This window comes from Carcharodon carcharias, chromosome 18 (genome assembly GCF_017639515.1).
Source record: "Carcharodon carcharias isolate sCarCar2 chromosome 18, sCarCar2.pri, whole genome shotgun sequence".
Taxonomy (NCBI): domain Eukaryota; kingdom Metazoa; phylum Chordata; class Chondrichthyes; order Lamniformes; family Lamnidae; genus Carcharodon; species Carcharodon carcharias.
Window position 1 is genome coordinate 108908104 of NC_054484.1, and position 22670 is coordinate 108930773.

Consider the following 22670-nt stretch of genomic DNA (forward strand, 5'->3'; position numbering starts at 1 on the left):
GGGATTGAGTATACAGGAACAACCTGTTCCCATGGGTGGATAGTGTATACAGGAACAAACTGTTCCATCTGAGGGATAGAGGAACCAGGAACAAAATATTCCCACTGAGGGATAGAGTATACAGGAACAATCTGTTCCCGTTGTTGGATATATTGTATACAGGAACAATCTGTTCCCACTGAGGGAATGAGTATACAGGAACAATGTGTTCCCACTGAGGGAAAGAATATACAGGAACAATCTGTTCTCACTGGTGGATAGAGTATACAGGAACAATCTGTTTCCACTGAGGGATAGAGTATACAGGAACAATCTGTTTCCACTGGTGGATAGAGTATACAGGAACAATCTGTTCCCACTGGTGGATAGAGTGTACAAGAACAATCTGTTCCCACTGAGGGATAGAGTATACACGAACAATCTGTTCCCACTGAGGGATAGAGTATACAGGAACAATCTTTTCCCACTGAGGGATAGAATATACAGGAACAATCTGTTCCCACTGAGGGATATAGTATACAGGAACAATCTGTTCCCTCTGAGGGATAGAATATACAGGAACAATCTGTTCCCACTGAGGGATATAGTATACAGGAACAATCTGTTCCCTCTGAGGGATAGAGTATACAGGAACAATCTGTTCCCACTGAGGGATAGAGTATACAGGAACAATCTGTTCCCACTGAGGGATAGAGTATACAGGAACAATCTGTTCCCACTGAGGGATAGAGTATACAGGAACAATCTGTTCCCACTGAGGGATAGAGTATACAGGAACAATCTGTTCCCACTGAGGGATAGAGTATACAGGAACAATCTGTTCCCACTGAGGGATAGAGTATACAGGAACAATCTGTTCCCACTGAGGGATAGAGTATACAGGAACAATCTGTTCCCACTGGTGGATAGAGTATACAGGAACAATCTGTTCCCACTGAGGGATAGAGTATACAGGAACAATCTGTTCCCACTGAGGGATAGAGTATACAGGAACAATCTGTTCCCACTGAGGGATAGAGTATAAAGGAACAATCTGTTCCCACTGAGGGATAGAGTATACAGGAACAATCTGTTCCCACTGAGGGATATAGTATACAGGAACAATCTGTTCCCAATGGGGGATAGAGTATACAGGAACAATCTGTTCCCACTGGTGTATAGAGTATACAGGAACAATCAGTTCCCACTGTGGGATAGAGTATACAGGAACAATCTGTTCCCACTATGGGATAGAGTATACAGGTACAATCTGTTCCCACTGGTGGATCGATTATACAGGAACAATCTGTTCCCACTGCTGGATCGATTATACAGGAACAATCTGTTCCCACTGGTAGATAGAGTATACAGGAACAATTCTTCCCACTGGTGGATAGAGTATACAGGAACAATCTGTTCCCAACTCAGGGATAGAGTATACAGGAACAATCTGTCCCACTGATGAATAGAGAATACAGCAACAATCTGTTCCCAATGAAGAATAGAGCATACAGGAACAATCTGTTCCCACTGGTGGATAGAGTATTCAGGAACAATCTGTTCCCAACTCAGGGATAGAGCATACAGGAACAATCTGGTCCCACTGAGGGATAGAGTATACAGGATCAATCTGGTCCCACTGAGGGATAGAGTATACAGGAACAATCTTTTCCCACGGGTGGATACACAGCAACAATCTGTTCCCACTGAGGGATAGATTATACAGGACCAATTTGTTCTCACTGAGGGATTGAGTATACAGGAACAGCCTGTTCCCATGGGTGGATAGTGTATACAGGAACAAACGGTTCCATCTGGTGGATAGAGGAACCAGGAACAAAATATTCCCACTGAGGGATAGAGTATACAGGAACAATCTGTTCCCGTTGTTGGATATATTGTATACAGGAACAATCTGTTCCCACTGAGGGAATGAGTATACAGGAAACAATGTGTTTCCCACTGAGAGAAAGAGTATACAGGAACAATCTGTTCTCACTGGTGGATAGAGTATACAGGAACAATCTGTTTCCACTGAGGGATAGAGTATACAGGAACAATCTGTTTCCACTGGTGGATAGAGTATACAGGAACAATCTGTTCCCACTGGTGGATAGAGTATACAAGAACAATCTGTTCCCACTGAGGGATAGAGTATACAGGAACAATCTGTTCCCACTGAGGGATAGAGTATACAGGAACAATCTGTTCCCACTGAGGGATAGAGTATACAGGAACAATCTGTTCCCACTGAGGGATAGAGTATACAGGAACAATCTGTTCCCACTGAGGGATAGAATATACAGGAACAATCTGTTCCCACTGAGGGATAGAGTATACAGGAACAATCTGTTCCCACTGAGGGATAGAGTATACAGGAACAATCTGTTCCCACTGAGGGATAGAGTATACAGGAACAATCTGTTCCCACTGAGGGATAGAATATACAGGAACAATCTGTTCCCACTGAGGGTAGAGTATACAGGAACAATCTGTTCCCACTGAGGGATAGAGTATACAGGAACAATCTGTTCCCACTGTGGGATAAAGTATACAGGAACAATCTGTTCCCACTGAGGGATAGAGTATACAGGAACAATCTGTTCCCACTGAGGGTAGGAGTATACAGGAATAATCTGTTCCCAATGAGGGATATAATGTACAGGAACAATCTGTTCCCACTCGTGGATAGACTATACAGTAAAAATCTGTTCCCACTGAGGGATAGACGATACAGGAACAATCTGTTCCCACTGAGGGATAGAGGATACAGGAACAATCTGTTCCAACTGAGGGATAGAGTATACAGGAACAATCTGTTCCCACTGAGGGATAGAGTATACAGGAACAATCTGTTCCCACTGAGGGATAGAGTATACAGGAACAATCTGTTCCCACTGAGGGATAGAGTATACAGGAACAATCTGTTCCCACTGAGGGATAGAGTATACAGGAACAATCTGTTCCCACTGAGGGATAGAGTATACAGGAACAATCTGTTCCCACTGAGGGATAGAGTATACAGGAACAATCTGTTCCCACTGAGGGATAGAGTATACAGGAACAATCTGTTCCCACTGAGGGATAGAGTATACAGGAACAATCTGTTCCCACTGAGGGATAGAGTATACAGGAACAATCTGTTCCCACTGAGGGATAGAGTATACAGGAACAATCTGTTCCCACTGAGGGATAGAGTATACAGGAACAATCTGTTCCCACTGAGGGATAGAGTATACAGGAACAATCTGTTCCCACTGAGGGATAGAGTATACAGGAACAATCTGTTCCCACTGAGGGATAGAGTATACAGGAACAATCTGTTCCCACTGAGGGATAGAGTATACAGGAACAATCTGTTCCCACTGAGGGATAGAGTATACAGGAACAATCTGTTCCCACTGAGGGATAGAGTATACAGGAACAATCTGTTCCCACTGAGGGATAGAGTATACAGGAACAATCTGTTCCCACTGAGGGATAGAGTATACAGGAACAATCTGTTCCCACTGAGGGATAGAGTATACAGGAACAATCTGTTCCCACTGGTGGATAGAGTATACAGGAACAATCTGTTCCCACTGAGGGATAGAGTATACAGGAACAATCTGTTCCCACTGAGGGATAGAGTATACAGGAACAATCTGTTCCCACTGAGGGATAGAGTATACAGGAACAATCTGTTCCCACTGAGGGATAGAGTATACAGGAACAATCTGTTCCCACTGAGGGATAGAGTATACAGGAACAATCTGTTCCCACTGAGGGATAGAGTATACAGGAACAATCTGTTCCCACTGAGGGATAGAGTATACAGGAACAATCTGTTCCACTGAGGGATAGAGTATACAGGAACAATCTGTTCCCACTGAGGGATAGAGTATACAGGAACAATCTGTTCCCACTGAGGGATAGAGTATACAGGAACAATCTGTTCCCACTGAGGGATAGAGTATACAGGAACAATCTGTTCCCACTGGTGGATAGAGTATACAGGAACAATCTGTTCCCACTGAGGGATAGAGTATACAGGAACAATCTGTTCCCACTGAGGGATAGAGTATACAGGAACAATTTGTATGCACTGAGGGATAGAGTATACAGGAACAAACTGTTCCCACTGAGGGATAGAGTATACAGGAACAATCTGTTCCCACTGAGGATAGAGTATACAGGAACAATCTGTTCCCACTGAGGGATAGAGTATACAGGAACAATCTGTTCCCACTGAGGGATAGAGTATACAGGAACAATCTGTTCCCAATGAGGGATAGAGTATACAGGAACAATCTGTTCCCACTATTGGATATACAGGAACAATCTGTTCCCACTGAGGGATAGAGTATACAGGAACAATCTGTTCCCACTGAGGGATAGAGTATACAGGAACAATCTGTTCCCACTGAGGGATAGAGTATACAGGAACAATCTGTTCCCACTGAGGGATAGAGTATACAGGAACAATCTGTTCCCACTGAGGGATAGAGTATACAGGAACAATCTGTTCCCACTGAGGGATAGAGTATACAGGAACAATCTGTTCCAAATGATGGAAAAAGTATACAGGTACAATCTGTTCCCAATGATCGATTGAGTATACAGGAACAATCTGTTCCCACTGAGGGATAGAGTATACAGGAACAATCTGTTCCCACTGGTGGATAGAGTATACAGGAACAATCTGTTCCCACTGGTGGATAGAGTACACAGGAACAATCTGTTCCCACTGAGGGATAGAGTATACAGGAACAATCTTTTCCCACTCAGGGATAGAGTATACAGGAACAATCTGTTCCCACTGAGGGATAGAATATACAGGAACAATCTGTTCCCACTGAGGGGTAGAGTATACAGGAATAATCTGTTCCCACTGAGGGATAGAGTATACAGGAACAATCTGTTCCCACTGAGTGGTAGACTACACAGGAATAATCTGTTCCCACTGAGGGATAGAGTATACAGGAAGAATCTGTTCCCACTGGTGGATAGAGTATACAGGAACAATCTGTTCCCAATGAGGGGTAGAGTATACAGGAATAATCTGTTCCCACTGAGGGATAGAGTATACAGGAACAATCTGTTCCCACTGAGGGGTAGAGTATACAGGAATAATCCGTTCCCACTGAGGGATAGAGTATACAGGAACAATCTGTTCCCACTGGTGTATAGAGTATACAGGAACAATCTGTTCCCACTAAGGGATAGAATATACAGGAACAATCTTTCCCACTGAGGGATAGAGTATACAGGAACAATCTGTTCCCACTGAGGGATAGAGTATACAGGAACAATCTGTTCCCACTGAGGGATAGAGTATACAGGAACAATCTGTTCCCACTGAGGGATAGAGTATACAGGAACAATCTGTTCCCACTGAGGGATAGAGTATACAGGAACAATCTGTTCCCACTGAGGGATAGAGTATACAGGAACAATCTGTTCCCACTGAGGGATAGAGTATACAGGAACAATCTGTTCCCACTGAGGGATAGAGTATACAGGAACAATCTGTTCCCACTGAGGGATAGAGTATACAGGAACAATCTGTTCCCACTGAGGGATAGAGTATACAGGAACAATCTGTTCCCACTGAGGGATAGAGTATACAGGAACAATCTGTTCCCACTGAGGGATAGAGTATACAGGAACAATCTGTTCCCACTGAGGGATAGAGTATACAGGAACAATCTGTTCCCACTGAGGGATAGAGTATACAGGAACAATCTGTTCCCACTGAGGGATAGAGTATACAGGAACAATCTGTTCCCACTGAGGGATAGAGTATACAGGAACAATCTGTTCCCACTGAGGGATAGAGTATACAGGAACAATCTGTTCCCACTGAGGGATAGAGTATACAGGAACAATCTGTTCCCACTGAGGGATAGAGTATACAGGAACAATCTGTTCCCACTGGTGGATAGAGTATACAGGAACAATCTGTTCCCACTGAGGGATAGAGTATACAGGAACAATCTGTTCCCACTGAGGGATAGAGTATACAGGAACAATCTGTTCCCACTGAGGGATAGAGTATACAGGAACAATCTGTTCCCACTGAGGGATAGAGTATACAGGAACAAACTGTTCCCACTGAGGGATAGAGTATACAGGAACAATCTGTTCCCACTGAGGGATAGAGTATACAGGAACAATCTGTTCCCACTGAGGGATAGAGTATACAGGAACAATCTGTTCCCACTGAGGGATAGAGTATACAGGAACAATCTGTTCCCACTGAGGGATAGAGTATACAGGAACAATCTGTTCCCACTGAGGGATAGAGTATACAGGAACAATCTGTTCCCACTGAGGGATAGAGTATACAGGAACAATCTGTTCCCACTGAGGGATAGAGTATACAGGAACAATCTGTTCCCACTGAGGGATAGAGTATACAGGAACAATCTGTTCCCACTGAGGGATAGAGTATACAGGAACAATCTGTTCCCACTGAGGGATAGAGTATACAGGAACAATCTGTTCCCCCAGGTGGATAGAGTAGAGACGAACAAATTGTTCCCACTGAGGGGTACAGTATACAGGAACAATCGGTTCCCACTGAGGGATAAAGTATACAGCAACGATCTGTTCCCACTGAGGGAAAGGGCAAACAGGAACAATCTGTTCCCAATGGTGGATAGAGTATACAGGAACAACCTGTTCCCAACGGTCGATAGTGTATACAGGAACAAACGTTTCTAACTGGTGGATAGAGTATACAGGAACAAAATATTCCCACTGAGGGATAGAGTATACAGGAACAATCTGTTCCCACTGTGGGATAGAGTATACAGGAACAATCTGTTCCCACTGGTGGATAGAGTATACAGGAACAATCCGTTCACACTGAGGGATAGAGTGCACAGGAACAATCCGTTCCCACTGAGGAATAGAGTATACAGGAACAATCTGTTCCCACTGAGGGATAAAGTATACACGAACAATCTGTTCCCACTGGTGGATAGAGTATACAGGAACTATCTGTTCCCAATGAGGGATAGTGTATAAAGGAACAATTTGTTCCCACTGAGGGATAGAGTATACAGGAACAATCTGTTCACACTGAGGGATAGAGTATAAAGGAACTATCTGTTCCCATGAGCGATAGAGTATACAGGAACAATCTGTTCCCACTGAGGGATATAGTATACAGGAACAATCTGTTCCCACTGGTGTATAGAGTATACAGGAACAATCTGTTCCCACTGTGGGATAGAGTATACAGGAACAATCTGTTCCCACTGAGGGATAGAGTATAAAGGAACAATCAGTTCCCACTGAGGGATAGAGTATACAGGAACAATCTGTTCCCACTGTGGGATAGAGTATACAGGAACAATCTGTTCCCACTATGGGATAGAGTATACAGGAACAATCTGTTCCCACTGCTGGATCGATTATACAGGAACAATCTGTTCCCACTGAGATATAGAGTATACAGGAACAATCTGTTCCCACTGGTAGATAGAGTATACAGGAACAATTCTTCCCACTGGTGGATAGAGTATACAGGAACAATCTGTTCCCAACTCAGGGATAGAGTATACAGGAACAATCTGGTCCCACTGAGGGATAGAGTATACAGGAACATTCTGTTCCCAATTGAAGATAGAGTATACAGGAACAATCTGTTCCCACTGGTGGATAGAGTATTCAGGAACAATCTGTTCCCAACTCAGGGATAGAGCATACAGGAACAATCTGGTCCCACTGAGGGATAGAGTATACAGGATCAATCTGGTCCCACTGAGGGATAGGGTATACAGGAACAATCTCTTCCCACTGAAGGATAGATAATACAGAAACAATCTGTTCCCACTGAGGGATAGAGTATACAGGAACAATCTTTTCCCACGGGTGGATACACAGCAACAATCTGTTCCCACTGAGGGATAGATTATACAGGACCAATTTGTTCTCACTGAGGGATTGAGTATACAGGAACAACCTGTTCCCATGGGTGGATAGTGTATACAGGAACAAACGGTTCCATCTGGTGGATAGAGGAACCAGGAACAAAATATTCCCACTGAGGGATAGAGTATACAGGAACAATCTGTTCCCGTTGTTGGATATATTGTATACAGGAACAATCTGTTCCCACTGAGGGAATGAGTATACAGGAACAATGTGTTCCCACTGAGGGAAAGAATATACAGGAACAATCTGTTCTCACTGGTGGATAGAGAATACAGGAACAATCTGTTCCCACTGAGGGATAGAGTATACAGGAACAATCTGTTTCCACTGGTGGATAGAGTATACAGGAACAATTTATTCCCACTGAGGGATAGAGTATACAGGAACAATCTGTTCTCACTGGTGGATAGAGTGTACAAGAACAATCTGTTCCCACTGAGGGATAGAGTATACAGGAACAATCTTTTCCCACTGAGGGATAGAATATACAGGAACAATCTGTTCCCTCTGAGGGATAGAATATACAGGAACAATCTGTTCCCACTGAGGGGTAGAGTATACAGGAATAATCTGTTCCCACTGAGGGATAGAGTATATAGGAACAATCTGTTCCCACTGGTGGATAGAGTATACAGGAAAAATCTGTTCCCACTGAGGGAGAGAGTATGCAGGAACAATCTGTTCCCACTGAGGGGTAGAGTATACAGGAATAATCTGTACCCACTGTGGGATAGAGTATACAGGAACAATCTGTTCCCACTGTTGGATAGAGTATACAGGAACAATCTGTTCCCACTGAGTGGTAGACTATACAGGAATAATCTGTTCCCTCTGAGGGATAGAGTATACAGGAAGAATCTGTTCCCACTGGTGGATAGAGTATACAGGAACAATCTGTTCCCAATGAGGGGTAGAGTATATAGGAATAATCTGTTCCCACTGAGGGTTAGAGTATACAGGATCAATCTGTTCCCACTGAGGGGTAGAGTATACAGGAATAATCTGTTCCCACTGAGGGATCGAGTACACAGGAACAATCTGTTCCCACTGGTGGATAGGGCATACAGGAGTAATCTGTTCCCACTGGTGGATAGATTATACAGGAACAATCAGTGCCAATGAGGGATAGAGTATTCAGGTACAATCTGTTCCCACTGGTGGATAGAGTATACAGGAACAATGTGTTCTCACTGAGTGATAGCATATACAGGAACTATGTGTTCTCACTGAGGGATTGTGTATACAGGAACAATGTGTTCTCACTGAAGGATAGAGTATACAGGAACAATCTATTCCCACTGAGGGATAGAGTGTACAGGAACAATCTGTTCCCACTGAGGGATAGAGTATACAGGAACTGTCTGTTCCCACTAGTGGATAGAGTATACAGGAACAATCTATTCCCACTGAGGGATAGAATGTACAGGAACAATCTGTTCCCACTGAGGGATAGAGTATACAGGAACAATCTGTTCCCATTGAGGGATAGAGTATATAGGAACAATCTGTTCCCATTGAGGGATAGAGTATACAGGAACAATCTGTTCCCATTGAGGGATAGAGTATACAGGAACAATCTGTTCCCATTGAGGGATAGAGTATACAGGAACAATCTGTTCCCATTGAGGGATAGAGTATATAGGAACAATCTGTTCCTGCTGAGGGATAGAGTATACCGGAACAATCTGTTCCCACTGAAGCATAGAGTATACTGGTACAATCTGTTCCCACTGGTGGACTGAGTTTACAGGAACAATCTGTTCCCGCTGAGGGATAGAGCATACAGGAACAATCTGTTCCCACTGAGGGATAGAGTATACAGGAACAATCAATTCCCACTGAGGGATAGAGTATACAGGAACAATCTGTTCCCACTGTTGGATATAGTGTATACAGGAACAATCTCTTCCCACTGAGGGAATGAGTATACAGGAACAATGTGTTCCCACTGAGGGAAAGAATATACAGGAACAATCTGTTCTCACTGGTGGATAGAGTGTACAGGAATAATCTGTTCCCACTGGTGGATAGAGTATATAGGAACAATCTGTACCCACTGAGGGATAAAGTATACAGGAACAATCTGCTCCAACTGAGGGATAGAGATTACAGGAATAATCTGTTCCCACTGAGGGATAGAGTATACAGGAACAATCTGTTCCCACTGAGGGATAGAGATTACAGGAACAATCTGTTCCCAACTCAGTGATAGAGTATACAGGAACAATATGGTCCCACTGTTGGATATATTGTATACAGGAACAATCTGTTCCCAACTGAGGGAATGAGTATACAGGAACAATGTGTTCCCACTGAGGGAAAGAATATACAGGAACAATCTGTTCTCACTGGTGGATAGAGTATACAGGAACAATCTGTTTCCACTGAGGGATAGAGTATACAGGAACAATCTGTTTCCACTGGTGGATAGAGTATACAGGAACAATCTGTTCCCACTGGTGGATAGAGTGTACAAGAACAATCTGTTCCCACTGAGGGATAGAGTATACACGAACAATCTGTTCCCACTGAGGGATAGAGTATACAGGAACGATCTTTTCCCACTGAGGGATAGAATATACAGGAACAATCTGTTCCCACTGAGGGATATAGTATACAGGAACAATCTGTTCCCTCTGAGGGATAGAATATACAGGAACAATCTGTTCCCACTGAGGGATATAGTATACAGGAACAATCTGTTCCCTCTGAGGGATAGAATATACAGGAACAAACTGTTCCCACTGAGGGGTAGAGTATACAGGAATAATCTGTTCCCACTGAGGGATAGAGTATACAGGAACAATCTGTTCCCACTGGTGGATAGAGTATACAGGAAAAATCTGTTCCCACTGAGGGAGAGAGTATGCAGGAACAATCTGTTCCCACTGAGGGGTAGAGTATACAGGAATAATCTGTACCCACTGTGGGATAGAGTATACAGGAACAATCTGTTCCCACTGTTGGATAGAGTATACAGGAACAATCATTTCCCACCGAGGGATAGAGTATACAGGAACAATCTGTTCCCACTGAGTGGTAGACTATACAGGAATAATCTGTTCCCACTGAGGGATAGAGTATACAGGAAGAATCTGTTCCCACTGGTGGATAGAGTATACAGGAACAATCTGTTCCAACTGAGGGGTAGACTATGCAGGAATAATCTGTTCCCACTGAGGGTTAGAGTATACAGGAACAATCTGTTCCCACTGAGCGTTAAAGTTTAAAGCAACAATTTGTTCCCACTGAGGGATAGAGTATACAGGAACAATCTGTTCCCACTGAGGGATAGGGTATACAGGAACAATCTGTTCCCACTGGTGGATAGATTATACAGGAACAATCTGTGCCAGCTGGTGTATAGACTATACAGGAACAATCTGATAACACTGGTGTATAGAGTATACAGGAACAATCTGTTCCCACTGAGGGATAGAGTATACAGGAATAATCTGTTCCCACTGAGGAATGAGTATACAGGAACAATTGTTCCCACAGAAGGATAGAGTATACAGGAACAATCTGTTCCCACTGGTGTTTAGAGTATACAGTAACAATCTATTCCCACTGAGGGATAGAGTATACAGGAACAATCTATTCCCACTGAGGGATAGAGTATACAGGAACAATCTGTTCCCACTGAGGGATAGAGTATACAGGAACAATCTGTTCCTACTGAGGGATAGACTATACAGGAACAATCTGTTCCCACTGAGGGATAGAGTATACAGGAACAATCTGTTCCCACTGAGGGATAGAGTATACAGGAACAATCTGTTCCCACTGAGGGATAGAGTATACAGGAACAATCTGTTCCCACTGAGGGATAGAGTATACAGGAACAATCTGTTCCCACTGAGGGATAGAGTATACAGGAACAATCTGTTCCCACTGAGGTATAGGGAATACAGGATCAATCTGTTCCCTCTGAGGGATAGAGTATACAGGAACAATCTGTTCCCACTGAGGGATAGAGTATACAGGAACAATCTGTTCCCACTGAGGGATAGAGTATACAGGAACAATCTGTTCCCACTGGTGGATAGAGTATACAGGAACAATCTGTTCCCACTGAGGGAAAGAGGATACAGGAACAATCTGTTCCCACTGAGGGATAGAGTATACAGGAACAATCTGTTCCCACTGTGGGATAGAGTATACAGGAACAATCTGTTCCCTCTGGTGGATAGAGTATACAGGAACAATCTGTTCCCACTGAGGGATAAAGTATACAGGAACAATCTGTTCCCACTGAGGGATAGAGTATACAGGAATAATCTGTTCCCACTGAGGGATAGAGTATACAGGAACAATCTGTTCCCACTGAGGGATAGAGAATACCGGAACAATCTGTTCCCAATGGGGGATAGAGTATACAGAACCAATCTGTTCGCACTGAGGGTTAGAGTATACAGGAACAATCTGTTCCCACTGAGGGATAGAGTATACAGGAACAATCTGTTCCCACTGAGGGAAAGAATATACAGGAACAATCTGTTCTCACTGGTGGATAGAGTATACAGGAACAATCTGTTTCCACTGAGGGATAGAGTATACAGGAACAATCTGTTCCCACTGGTGGATAGAGTATACAGGAACAATCTGTTCACACTGGAGTATAGAGTGTACAGGAACAATCTGTTCCCACTGAGGGATAGAGTATACAGGAACAATCTGTTCCCACTGAGGGATAGAGTATACAGGAACAATCTTTTCCCACTGAGGGATAGAGTATACAGGAACAATCTGTTCCCACTGAGGGATAGAGTATACAGGAACAATCTGTTCCCACTGAGGGATAGAGTATACAGGAACAATCTGTTCCCACTGAGGGATAGAGTATACAGGAACAATCTGTTCCCACTGAGGGATAGAGTATACAGGAACAATCTGTTCCCACTGAGGGATAGAGTATACAGGAACAATCTGTTCCCACTGAGGGATAGAGTATACAGGAACAATCTGTTCCCACTGAGGGATAGAGTATACAGGAACAATCTGTTCCCACTGAGGGATAGAGTATACAGGAACAATCTGTTCCCACTGAGGGATAGTGTATACAGGAACAATCTGTTCCACTGAGGGATAGAGTATACAGGAACAATCTGTTCCCACTGCGTGATAGAGTATACAGGAACAATCTGTTCCCACTGAGGGATAGAATATACAGGAACAATCTGTTCCCACTGAGGGATAGATTATACAGGAACAATCTTTTCCCACTGAGGGACAGAGTATACAGGGACAAAATGTTCCCACTGAGGGATAGAGCATAAAGGAACAATCTGTTCCCACTGATGGATAGAATATACAGGAACAATGTTTTCCCACTGAGGGATAGAGTATACAGGAACAATCTGTTCCCACTGAGGGATAGAGTATACAGGAACAATCTGTTCTCACTGGTGGATAAAGTTTACAGGAACAATTTCATCCAACTGAGGGATAGAGTATACAGGAACAATCTGTTCCAACTGAGGGATAGAGTATACAGGAGCATTCTGTTCCCACTGAGGGATAGAGTATACAGGAACAATCTGTTCCCACTGAGGGATAGAGTCTACAGGAACAATCTGTTCCCACTGAGGATAGAGTATACAGGAACAATCTGTCCCACTGAGGGATATATGTATACAGGAACAATCTGTTCCCACTGAGGGATAGAGTATACAGGAACAATCTGTTCCCACTGAGGGATAGAGTATACAGGAACAATCTGTTCCCACTGAGGGATAGAGTATACAGGAACAATCCGTTTCCACTGGTGGATAGAGTATACAGGAACTATCTGTTCCCACTGAGGGATAGAGTATACAGGAACAAACTGTTACCACTGAGGGATAGAGTATACAGGAACAAATTGTGCCCACTGAGGGATAGAGTATACAGGAACAATCTGTTCCCACTGAGGGATAGAGTATACAGGAACAATCTGTTCCCACTGAGGGATAGAGTATACAGGAACAATCTGTTCCCACTGAGGGATAGAGTATACAGGAACAATCTGTTCCCACTGGTGGATAGAGTATACAGGAACAATCTGTTCCCACTGAGGGATAGAGTATACAGGAACAATCTGTTCCCACTGAGGGATAGAGTATACAGGAATAATCTGTTCCCACTGTGGGATAGAGTATACAGGAACAATCTGTTCCCACTGAGGGATAGAGTATACAGGTACAATCTGTTCCCACTGGTGGATCGATTATACAGGAACAATCTGTTCCCACTGCTGGATCGATTATACAGGAACAATCTGTTCCCACTGAGATATAGAGTATACAGGAACAATCTGTTCCCACTGGTAGATAGAGTATACAGGAACATTCTGTTCCCAATTGAAGATAGAGTATACAGGAACAATCTGTTCCCACTGAGGGATAGAGTATACAGGAACAATCTGTTCCCACTGGTGGATAGAGTATTCAGGAACAATCTGTTCCCAACTCAGGGATAGAGCATACAGGAACAATCTGGTCCCACTGAGGGATAGAGTATACAGGATCAATCTGGTCCCACTGAGGGATAGGGTATACAGGAACAATCTCTTCCCACTGAAGGATAGATAATACAGAAACAATCTGTTCCCACTGAGGGATAGAGTATACAGGAACAATCTTTTCCCACGGGTGGATACACAGCAACAATCTGTTCCCACTGAGGGATAGATTATACAGGACCAATTTGTTCTCACTGAGGGATTGAGTATACAGGAACAACCTGTTCCCATGGGTGGATAGTGTATACAGGAACAAACGGTTCCATCTGGTGGATAGAGGAACCAGGAACAAAATATTCCCACTGAGGGATAGAGTATACAGGAACAATCTGTTCCCGTTGTTGGATATATTGTATACAGGAACAATCTGTTCCCACTGAGGGAATGAGTATACAGGAACAATGTGTTCCCACTGAGGGAAAGAATATACAGGAACAATCTGTTCTCACTGGTGGATAGAGTATACAGGAACAATCTGTTTCCACTGAGGGATAGAGTATACAGGAACAATCTGTTTCCACTGGTGGATAGAGTATACAGGAACAATCTGTTCCCCCTGAGGGAAAGAATATACAGGAACAATCTGTTCTCACTGGTGGATAGAGTGTACAAGAACAATCTGTTCCCACTGAGGGATAGAGTATACAGGAACAATCTTTTCCCACTGAGGGATAGAGTATACAGGAACAATCTGTTCCCACTGGTGGATAGAGTATACAGGAACAATCTGTTCCCACTGAGGGATATAGTATACAGGAACAATCTGTTCCCTCTGAGGGATAGAATATACAGGAACAATCTGTTCCCACTGAGGGATATGGTATACAGGAACAATCTGTTCCCTCTGAGGGATAGAATATACAGGAACAATCTGTTCCCACTGAGGGGTAGAGTATACAGGAATAATCTGTTCCCACTGAGGGATAGAGTATACAGGAGCAATCTGTTCCCACTGGTGGATAGAGTATACAGGAAAAATCTGTTCCCACTGAGGGAGAGAGTACGCAGGAACAATCTGTTCCCACTGAGGGGTAGAGTATACAGGAATAATCTGTACCCACTGTGGGATAGAGTATACAGGAACAATCTGTTCCCACTGTTGGATAGAGTATACAGGAACAATCATTTCCCACTGAGGGATAGAGTATACAGGAACAATCTGTTCCCACTGAGTGGTAGACTATACAGGAATAATCTGTTCCCACTGAGGGATAGAGTATACAGGAACAATCTGTTCCCACTGGTGGATAGAGTATACAGGAACAATCTGTTCCCAATGAGGTGTAGAGTATATAGGAATAATCTGTTCCCACTGAGGGTTAGAGTATACAGGAACAATCTGTTCCCACTGAGGGGTAGAGTATACAGGAATAATCTGTTCCCACTGAGTGATCGAGTACACAGGAACAATCTGTTCCCACTGGTGGATAGGGCATACAGGAGTAATCTGTTCCCACTGGTGGATAGCTTATACAGGAACAATCAGTCCCAATGAGGCATAGAGTATTCAGGTACAATCTGTTCCCACTGGTGGATAGAGTATACAGGAACAATGTGTTCTCACTGAGTGATAGCATATACAGGAACTATGTGTTCTCACTGAGGGATTGTGTATACAGGAACAATGTGTTCTCACTGAAGGATAGAGTATACAGGAACAATCTTTTCCCACTGGTGGATAGAGTATACAGGAACTGTCTGTTCCCACTAGTGGATAGAGTATACAGGAACAAGCTATTCCCACTGAGGGATAGAATGTACAGGAACAATCTGTTCCCATTGAGGGATAGAGTATACAGGAACAATCTGTTCCCATTGAGGGATAGAGTATACAGGAACAATCTGTTCCCATTGAGGGATAGAGTATACAGGAACAATCTGTTCCTGCTGAGGGATAGAGTATACCGGAACAATCTGTTCCCACTGAAGGATAGAGTATACTGGTACAATCTGTTCCCACTGGTGGACTGAGTTTACAGGAACAATCTGTTGCCGCTGAGGGATAGAGCATACAGGAACAATCTGTTCCCACTGAGGGATAGAGCATACAGGAACAATCTGTTCCCACTGAGGGATACAGTATACAGGAACAATCAATTCCCACTGAGGGATAGAGTATACAGGAACAATCTGTTCCCACTGTTGGATATAGTGTATACAGGAACAATCTCTTCCCACTGAGGGAATGAGTATACAGGAACAATGTGTTCCCACTGAGGGAAAGAATATACAGGAACAATCTGTTCTCACTGGTGGATAGAGTGTACAGGAATAATCTGTTCCCACTGGTGGATAGAGTATATAGGAACAATCTGTCCCCACTGAGGGATAAAGTATACAGGAACAATCTGTTCCAACTGAGGGATAGAGATTACAGGAATAATCTGTTCCCACTGAGGGATAGAGTATACAGGAACAATCTGTTCCCACTGAGGGATAGAGATTACAGGAACAATCTGTTCCCATTGGTGTAATGGCCGAGCACCAGCGCACACTGATTTAAGTCAAATGACAAAAGAAGCAATGGTGACATGCGGAAAAACATTTTTACGCAGCGACTGGTTAGTATCTGGAACACACAGCCTGAGAGTGTGGTGGAGGCTGATTCAGCTGTGATTTCAGAATAGAATTGAATAACTATCTATTGAGAAACTAATTTGCGGAGCTTTGGAGAAAGCCGGGGGCCTGGGACTATCTGAATTGTTCTGGCAGGGAGCTTGCATGGACATATTGGGCCAATTGGCCTCCTTCTGTTCTATAACCTTTCTACCATTCTATCAGTCTGAGAGGAGGAGTGCCAATCTTTTCAATGTATTCTTCTGACATGGGCACTGTTGGCAAATGCAACATTTATCGTGCATCCCTAGCTGTCCTTGAGAAGATGTTGGTGACCATTCTTCGTGAACCACTGCAGTCTTTGTGGTGAAGCTCCCTCACTGCTCGTTGGCCAGAGTTCCAGGATTTTGGCACAGTGACAATACGGGGACAGCAAGTTATGTCCAAGTTGGGATGCCATGCCCATTTGGAGGGGAACTTGGAAAGGATGTGCTCCCCTACACCCGGAGTCCTTCTAGCTGCTGGAGGTTGGGGGTTTGGGAGATGTTCAACAGTCAAGTAAATAAAATTACTGAAAAACCCCACTTAAAGCTGATGCAAATTTCACCATAAATAAAAAAGGTAAAATTTCAGTTTACATAGACTTATCTTACAGGGTAACCATAGAGCGATACTATTTAGAAAGCTGTATGATGGGACAGTGCGAATTCTCAGCATTTGGAATGGGAGAGACAGAACGTTACATCGGGGTCCTGTCAACTTGGCAAGCAGCTGGTAATAGAGAAAGAAGTTATAACAAGATGCTGCTGTTAAATTCAGCAGGACCTTTGTGCCCCAAGTCTTGCTGTGCTTATCCTGCACCAAAGTGCTCTGCCACTCCCTCCCTGCCTCCTCATAAATATCGGGGCTGTGGTTTCACTCAACTGAAAGTAAGTACTGGGACGGAAGTCTTGGCACTCACCTTGGTTACATGTTTTGCCGGTAAATCCTGAGTAACATTTACATTTATTTGCCCCAATACATTCTCCATGTTTACATCCATGTTCACAGACAGCTGAAAAGAGATCACATCAACAGAAATGAAGCATTAGAATTTGACCAGCTCTCATATACAGTGAAATGACATTTATATTTCAAAGTTACCAAGGAAGTAGGCCCAGAGGTTTAACTAAAGTAAATTTACGACAGAGATCAGAAATACCGCTTTACTCAACACTTAAAAATTACAAACCTGAAGCTGCAACTCAGGGCAAGTAGAATGAACTAGTTAAATTCTGCTAAAGGGTTTCCACCCAAAGTCCTAACTTGTTTCTTTTCTCTTTTGATGATGGACAGTCCGTGGATCCATGCACCTGGTGTGGGGAGGGGGGGGTGGGGCAGTAAAATGGCGTGGGCACCCAACCCACCACCTTCCTGCCCACCCTCCAGAGCTCACCCCCATAATACAGGGGTGGGGTGGGGTGGGGGTGGGGGATGGGCACCCAAATCCGCAGCCCTCTCCCCTCATTAAAATGACTATTTAAGGGTCAATTAGGCTTGTTATCAAGCCTATTGACCGTAATAAAATGCTGCCCACGCCATAATACGTTTGGTGTGGGCAACAGGGTGAGAGCGGGAAGCGCCATTTTTAACCTGGAATAGTTAAAGGGCAGGAAGGAGTGGAGGAGACGCTCTTTGGGGGCTGCCTTTTGCCAATGATTGGGCAGCCCCCTTAGACTGAACCCCCCCCCCACACTTCCTTCCTATCCACTCCCTCTCTTAAACCCACCTTCCCCCACCCGCCACTGCCCCTGTCCCTAACACTCCTAAACCCTCCCGGCCCAAGACCCTGGACTTGCTTGTTCCGGGGATCTGAGGCTTTGGGCTTTTCTCTTCAGCTGCAGCTCCAGCAGCTGCCACTGACACCCTTCTGGCATTGCCAGGACTGACGGAGCTACCAGCCAATCCGATTGCCCCAAATGAATGGCGGAGGACCCACTCGGCCCTCGTTAATGAACCTCGCAGCTCTTTAAGGCTGCAGGACCACACAGCGTGGAAGTGGTTGGCTCCATGCCATCGGCCTTCCCCCAGCATATCATTCAGCCCCTGGAATCTGGAATCCGGAAACTGGCAAATAGAACTGGTCTTGACCAGAACCAGTTCTCCCTTCATTATCCCAGAGTGTCCAGTTGCCAACTGGCTCCAACTGGTACCAATTCAGCTGGTTTTCCCTTCTATATATATGTTTATCTATTTTTAGATCCAATTCTGTCCTGGGTTAGAATGAAACCCATTTATAGGTAATGGGGTTATGTTAGGGAGAGATATTAAAATTGAATCATTTTTAAAGCAAAATTGATGGCTCTCAAGGCTTAAATGGTGTCAAGAAGCTGCCTTTTTTTTAAATCAAATCCAAATCCAAATGAAGGTGAGGCAGAGGATGGATAAGAATTGGAGTTTTTGATGTCTGTTTTGTTGAAAGCTGTGATGACCCCCTGGGATGAAGCATAAGAAAGGAAATTATGCTTCTCTGAAAAGGGTGAAATTTGGCCAATCTTTTCCTCATCACAATTTGGTGATCCCCTGATGTGTTTTAATTTTCTTTTTAATGCATTTTCAGGTTGTGTGCATCACTGGCAAGATTGTAATTTATTGGCCACCAGGAGTCAACTGACCTCACAAATAGGCCTGACCAGCAAGACAGAAACCTTCCTTCACCTAAGGGTATTAGTGAGCTAGTTGCAGTTTATGCAAATCTTACAGCTTTGTGGTCACTTTTAATAAATCCGGCTTTTAAAAAAAACATCAGATTTCAAATTCATTGTGAGACTTGAACTTACTGGCTAGGATTTTCCCATGAGCTTCGGTGACCCTGATGTCCAGGCCAAATGGGGGTCCTGAGCCCCCACTTATCTGGCCAAGAGACAATATTCTGGCAATATTCCCAGAGGCTGAGGCAGCCTCCTAATTGGCTGCCTCTGCGCATGTTGTCCAGTTAAATATGGTGGGCGGGCTCTTGATGCTGTTGCCCAATCAGAGGGCTGGCAGCTGTGAAACCTCAGCTGCTCCACCAGGAGAGGTGAGCGCTGTTGAGGCACACTTGGAGGTGTAAAATTAAATTAATAATGCAGTGTGGGGAAGGCCCTGCGGTATGCTGGGGGGTAAAGCCCTCTGGCAGGGGTGGGGGTGTTGGGAGCCGTGGGGATGGGCTTTCATTCCTACGGCCCTGTCAATGGGGCATGGAGTCTGTTTCCGATGACCATCTAGATTGTCAAAGGGAAACCTTAGAGGGTGACGGCTGGTGGGGGCAACTCTGCCTCTGGCAAAATGCAATTGAACATAAAAAGGTATTCCTAACTGGGGTAGAAGCTACAACATCTGGCTGCCTGCCTATGTGTAGCAGACAGCCAATCCACATCCCAGCCCACCCCAGGAAACTTCCCAAGTGGTGGGAATGCATCAGGGAACCGTTCTGACATGGCTCCCAGCTCTTTTCCTACCCTACCCCACCCTGCCCCCCACCTTGTCACCATGAGGATAGGAAAATTCTGCCCATTCCCTCTGGACTGAGTCCAAGCCTTTGGATTAGTACCCCAGTTTGTAACTACCATACTGCCATTCAGGTATGGATGTTAAGTGCGAACAAGATCAGTCCCTAGCCTCAATGGTCAAATAGGCTGCTAAGATCCACTGTGTACACATGAAGTAAGACCAGCCTCTGGAATGAGGTACAGTAGCCTTATTGAAACCTGTGAAACTGTACCCAAGCAAGGCTCATGATTCTTGAGCCTGCATCACACACTAACTGCGTTGCAGCTGGCATTGCTTACACCAGATTTGCCAAGGTCAAGTAGCAGTCAACTCATTATAACATGGCCAGCAAGCAACTGTGCCAATATTGTCATACTTTGTGCTTTCGCTGGAGGATGGAGCAGGAAATAAGGTTCTTGATGACCAGTTGGAGGGAAACTCTGAAGTGCATGCCAAACAAGCTAGCTAATTACTCTCCTTTCCAATGTCAACACCTGTGGTTGCACCAAATTTAGGGCTCATAGCTCATACAATTTAGAATGCACAAAAATACAGGAAGACATTAATAAGCTTGCAGAATCGGCAATTGGCAAATGAACTTCAATTGAGAAAGTGAGTTTGGAGGATTTTAGTAGGAGGACGATGGAGGTCACATATGTCTTCGAGACTAAGGTCTGGATTTTTGTAGAGTTGGAAGGACTCCAAAACCATTTAAAAATGGCAGGCAGAACCTGATTCTGGGATTCCCACCCCCACTTTTGGTACCCCCAATCTTCGATGGGACTGGGATGAGGCTCGCTATCCCCATCCTGCACTCCGGACATGGCCGGCTCCATTGTGGTGTAGGCATTTCCTAGTCAATTTTCATGCAGCTGAGCCAGCTTCTCCATGACTCGGGGTTCACGGCCCCTCAGAGAGGTGTGCGTCGTAGTCTGGATTCAGGAACCTACTGAAAAGTAAATGTTTTCGCTTGTGGAGGTGGCCAGAACTAGAGCTCATAAATATAAAAATCATCGTTCATAAATCCAATGGGGAATTCAGGGGAAAGTTCTTTACCCTAGGAGTGGGAAGACTGTATAACTTACTAGCACAGGGAACAGTTGAGGTGAATAGCATAAATGAGGAAAGGGGAATACACGAGGGAGAAAGGTAGAGGACGATAGGATTAGATGAAGAAGCTTGAGTGGAGGCTCATTTGGAGTATTAATGCCAGCATAGACCACTTAGACCCAATGGTATTTGTCTGTGCTGTAGATTTGACGTAACTTTATTGTTATAGTTTATAAACAAAAGAATAACTTCTAGGGTGTTCCAGGTAGCTGCAGTCTGGAGACCCCATATCATATGGGTCATTTAGCCAATGGGTTTGCCCCTGCATCCAGGTCAGTGGGCAGAAGTGTGAAGCCTGGGCTGAGGGAATTCCTTGTGTGGGAAATCTCTCCACCCGGAACCCTTCATCTCTGATATTGGGGTCCACGGCTTGGGCAGATAAGACTGCCTGAGTGCCCGGCACACATTAGGCGCTACTAGTATCTTGGGTGGCCACCTGGAACTTTCAAATCTCACCAGAATTCCTGTTCCCTCTCAACATCCCCTCTCTCCAGGTCTATCAGTGGACCCAAAGGGTTATGGACTCAGCACTTAAAGAGAGAAGGAATGAAATAAAGAGGGGATTTAGGGAGAATGACCTTTGAGGTGAATAGTCCCCTGTGCACTAGGGAGAGGAGAGGTAGGCGACCAAACCAGGCTTGTCTCACACATCCTATTAGCTGATTACACTACAATATTAATAATGAATGTTGCGAGGTTTGTGGCTCACAATCACTTCACTCTCTCTGGTTTGAAGAAGGAAGCTTCCCTGCAGGCAGCCGTATTTCCTATACATCCCCAAAACTATTTAGTTCTACTAGCTGCACAATCCTAAATACAAATCCATATGTTGGAAGAAATTTTGGCCCCAAATTTGCATAGCTTCCACAAACCACAGGTCACCATGACATAATGTCAGACATGCTATCAATATACTTGTCAATGAAAAGCGCCATTAGGACCAATCTAATGTCACTCAGGAAAGAATGCTGTATGGTGTAACAATTCAGACATCACACAGAGATAGATTAAAAGCAGTTCATATTGGTGCCTCTGGAATAATCTTCCCAGTTATGGCTTGATGTGACACAAGGTAAACCGTTCAGACTGA

General features: G+C 44.2%; 1 protein-coding gene across 1 annotated transcript in view; it reads right to left on the minus strand.

Moving 5' to 3' along the window:
• egfl6 (EGF-like-domain, multiple 6) overlaps nucleotides 1–22670 on the minus strand; it is a 425554-nt gene that overhangs the window by 388670 nt on the left and 14214 nt on the right. Inside the window, exon 3 of the mRNA XM_041210637.1 lies at nucleotides 17922–18014. Coding sequence (XP_041066571.1) covers nucleotides 17922–18014 — 93 coding nt within the window. The remainder of the gene's footprint in view (nucleotides 1–17921; nucleotides 18015–22670) is intronic.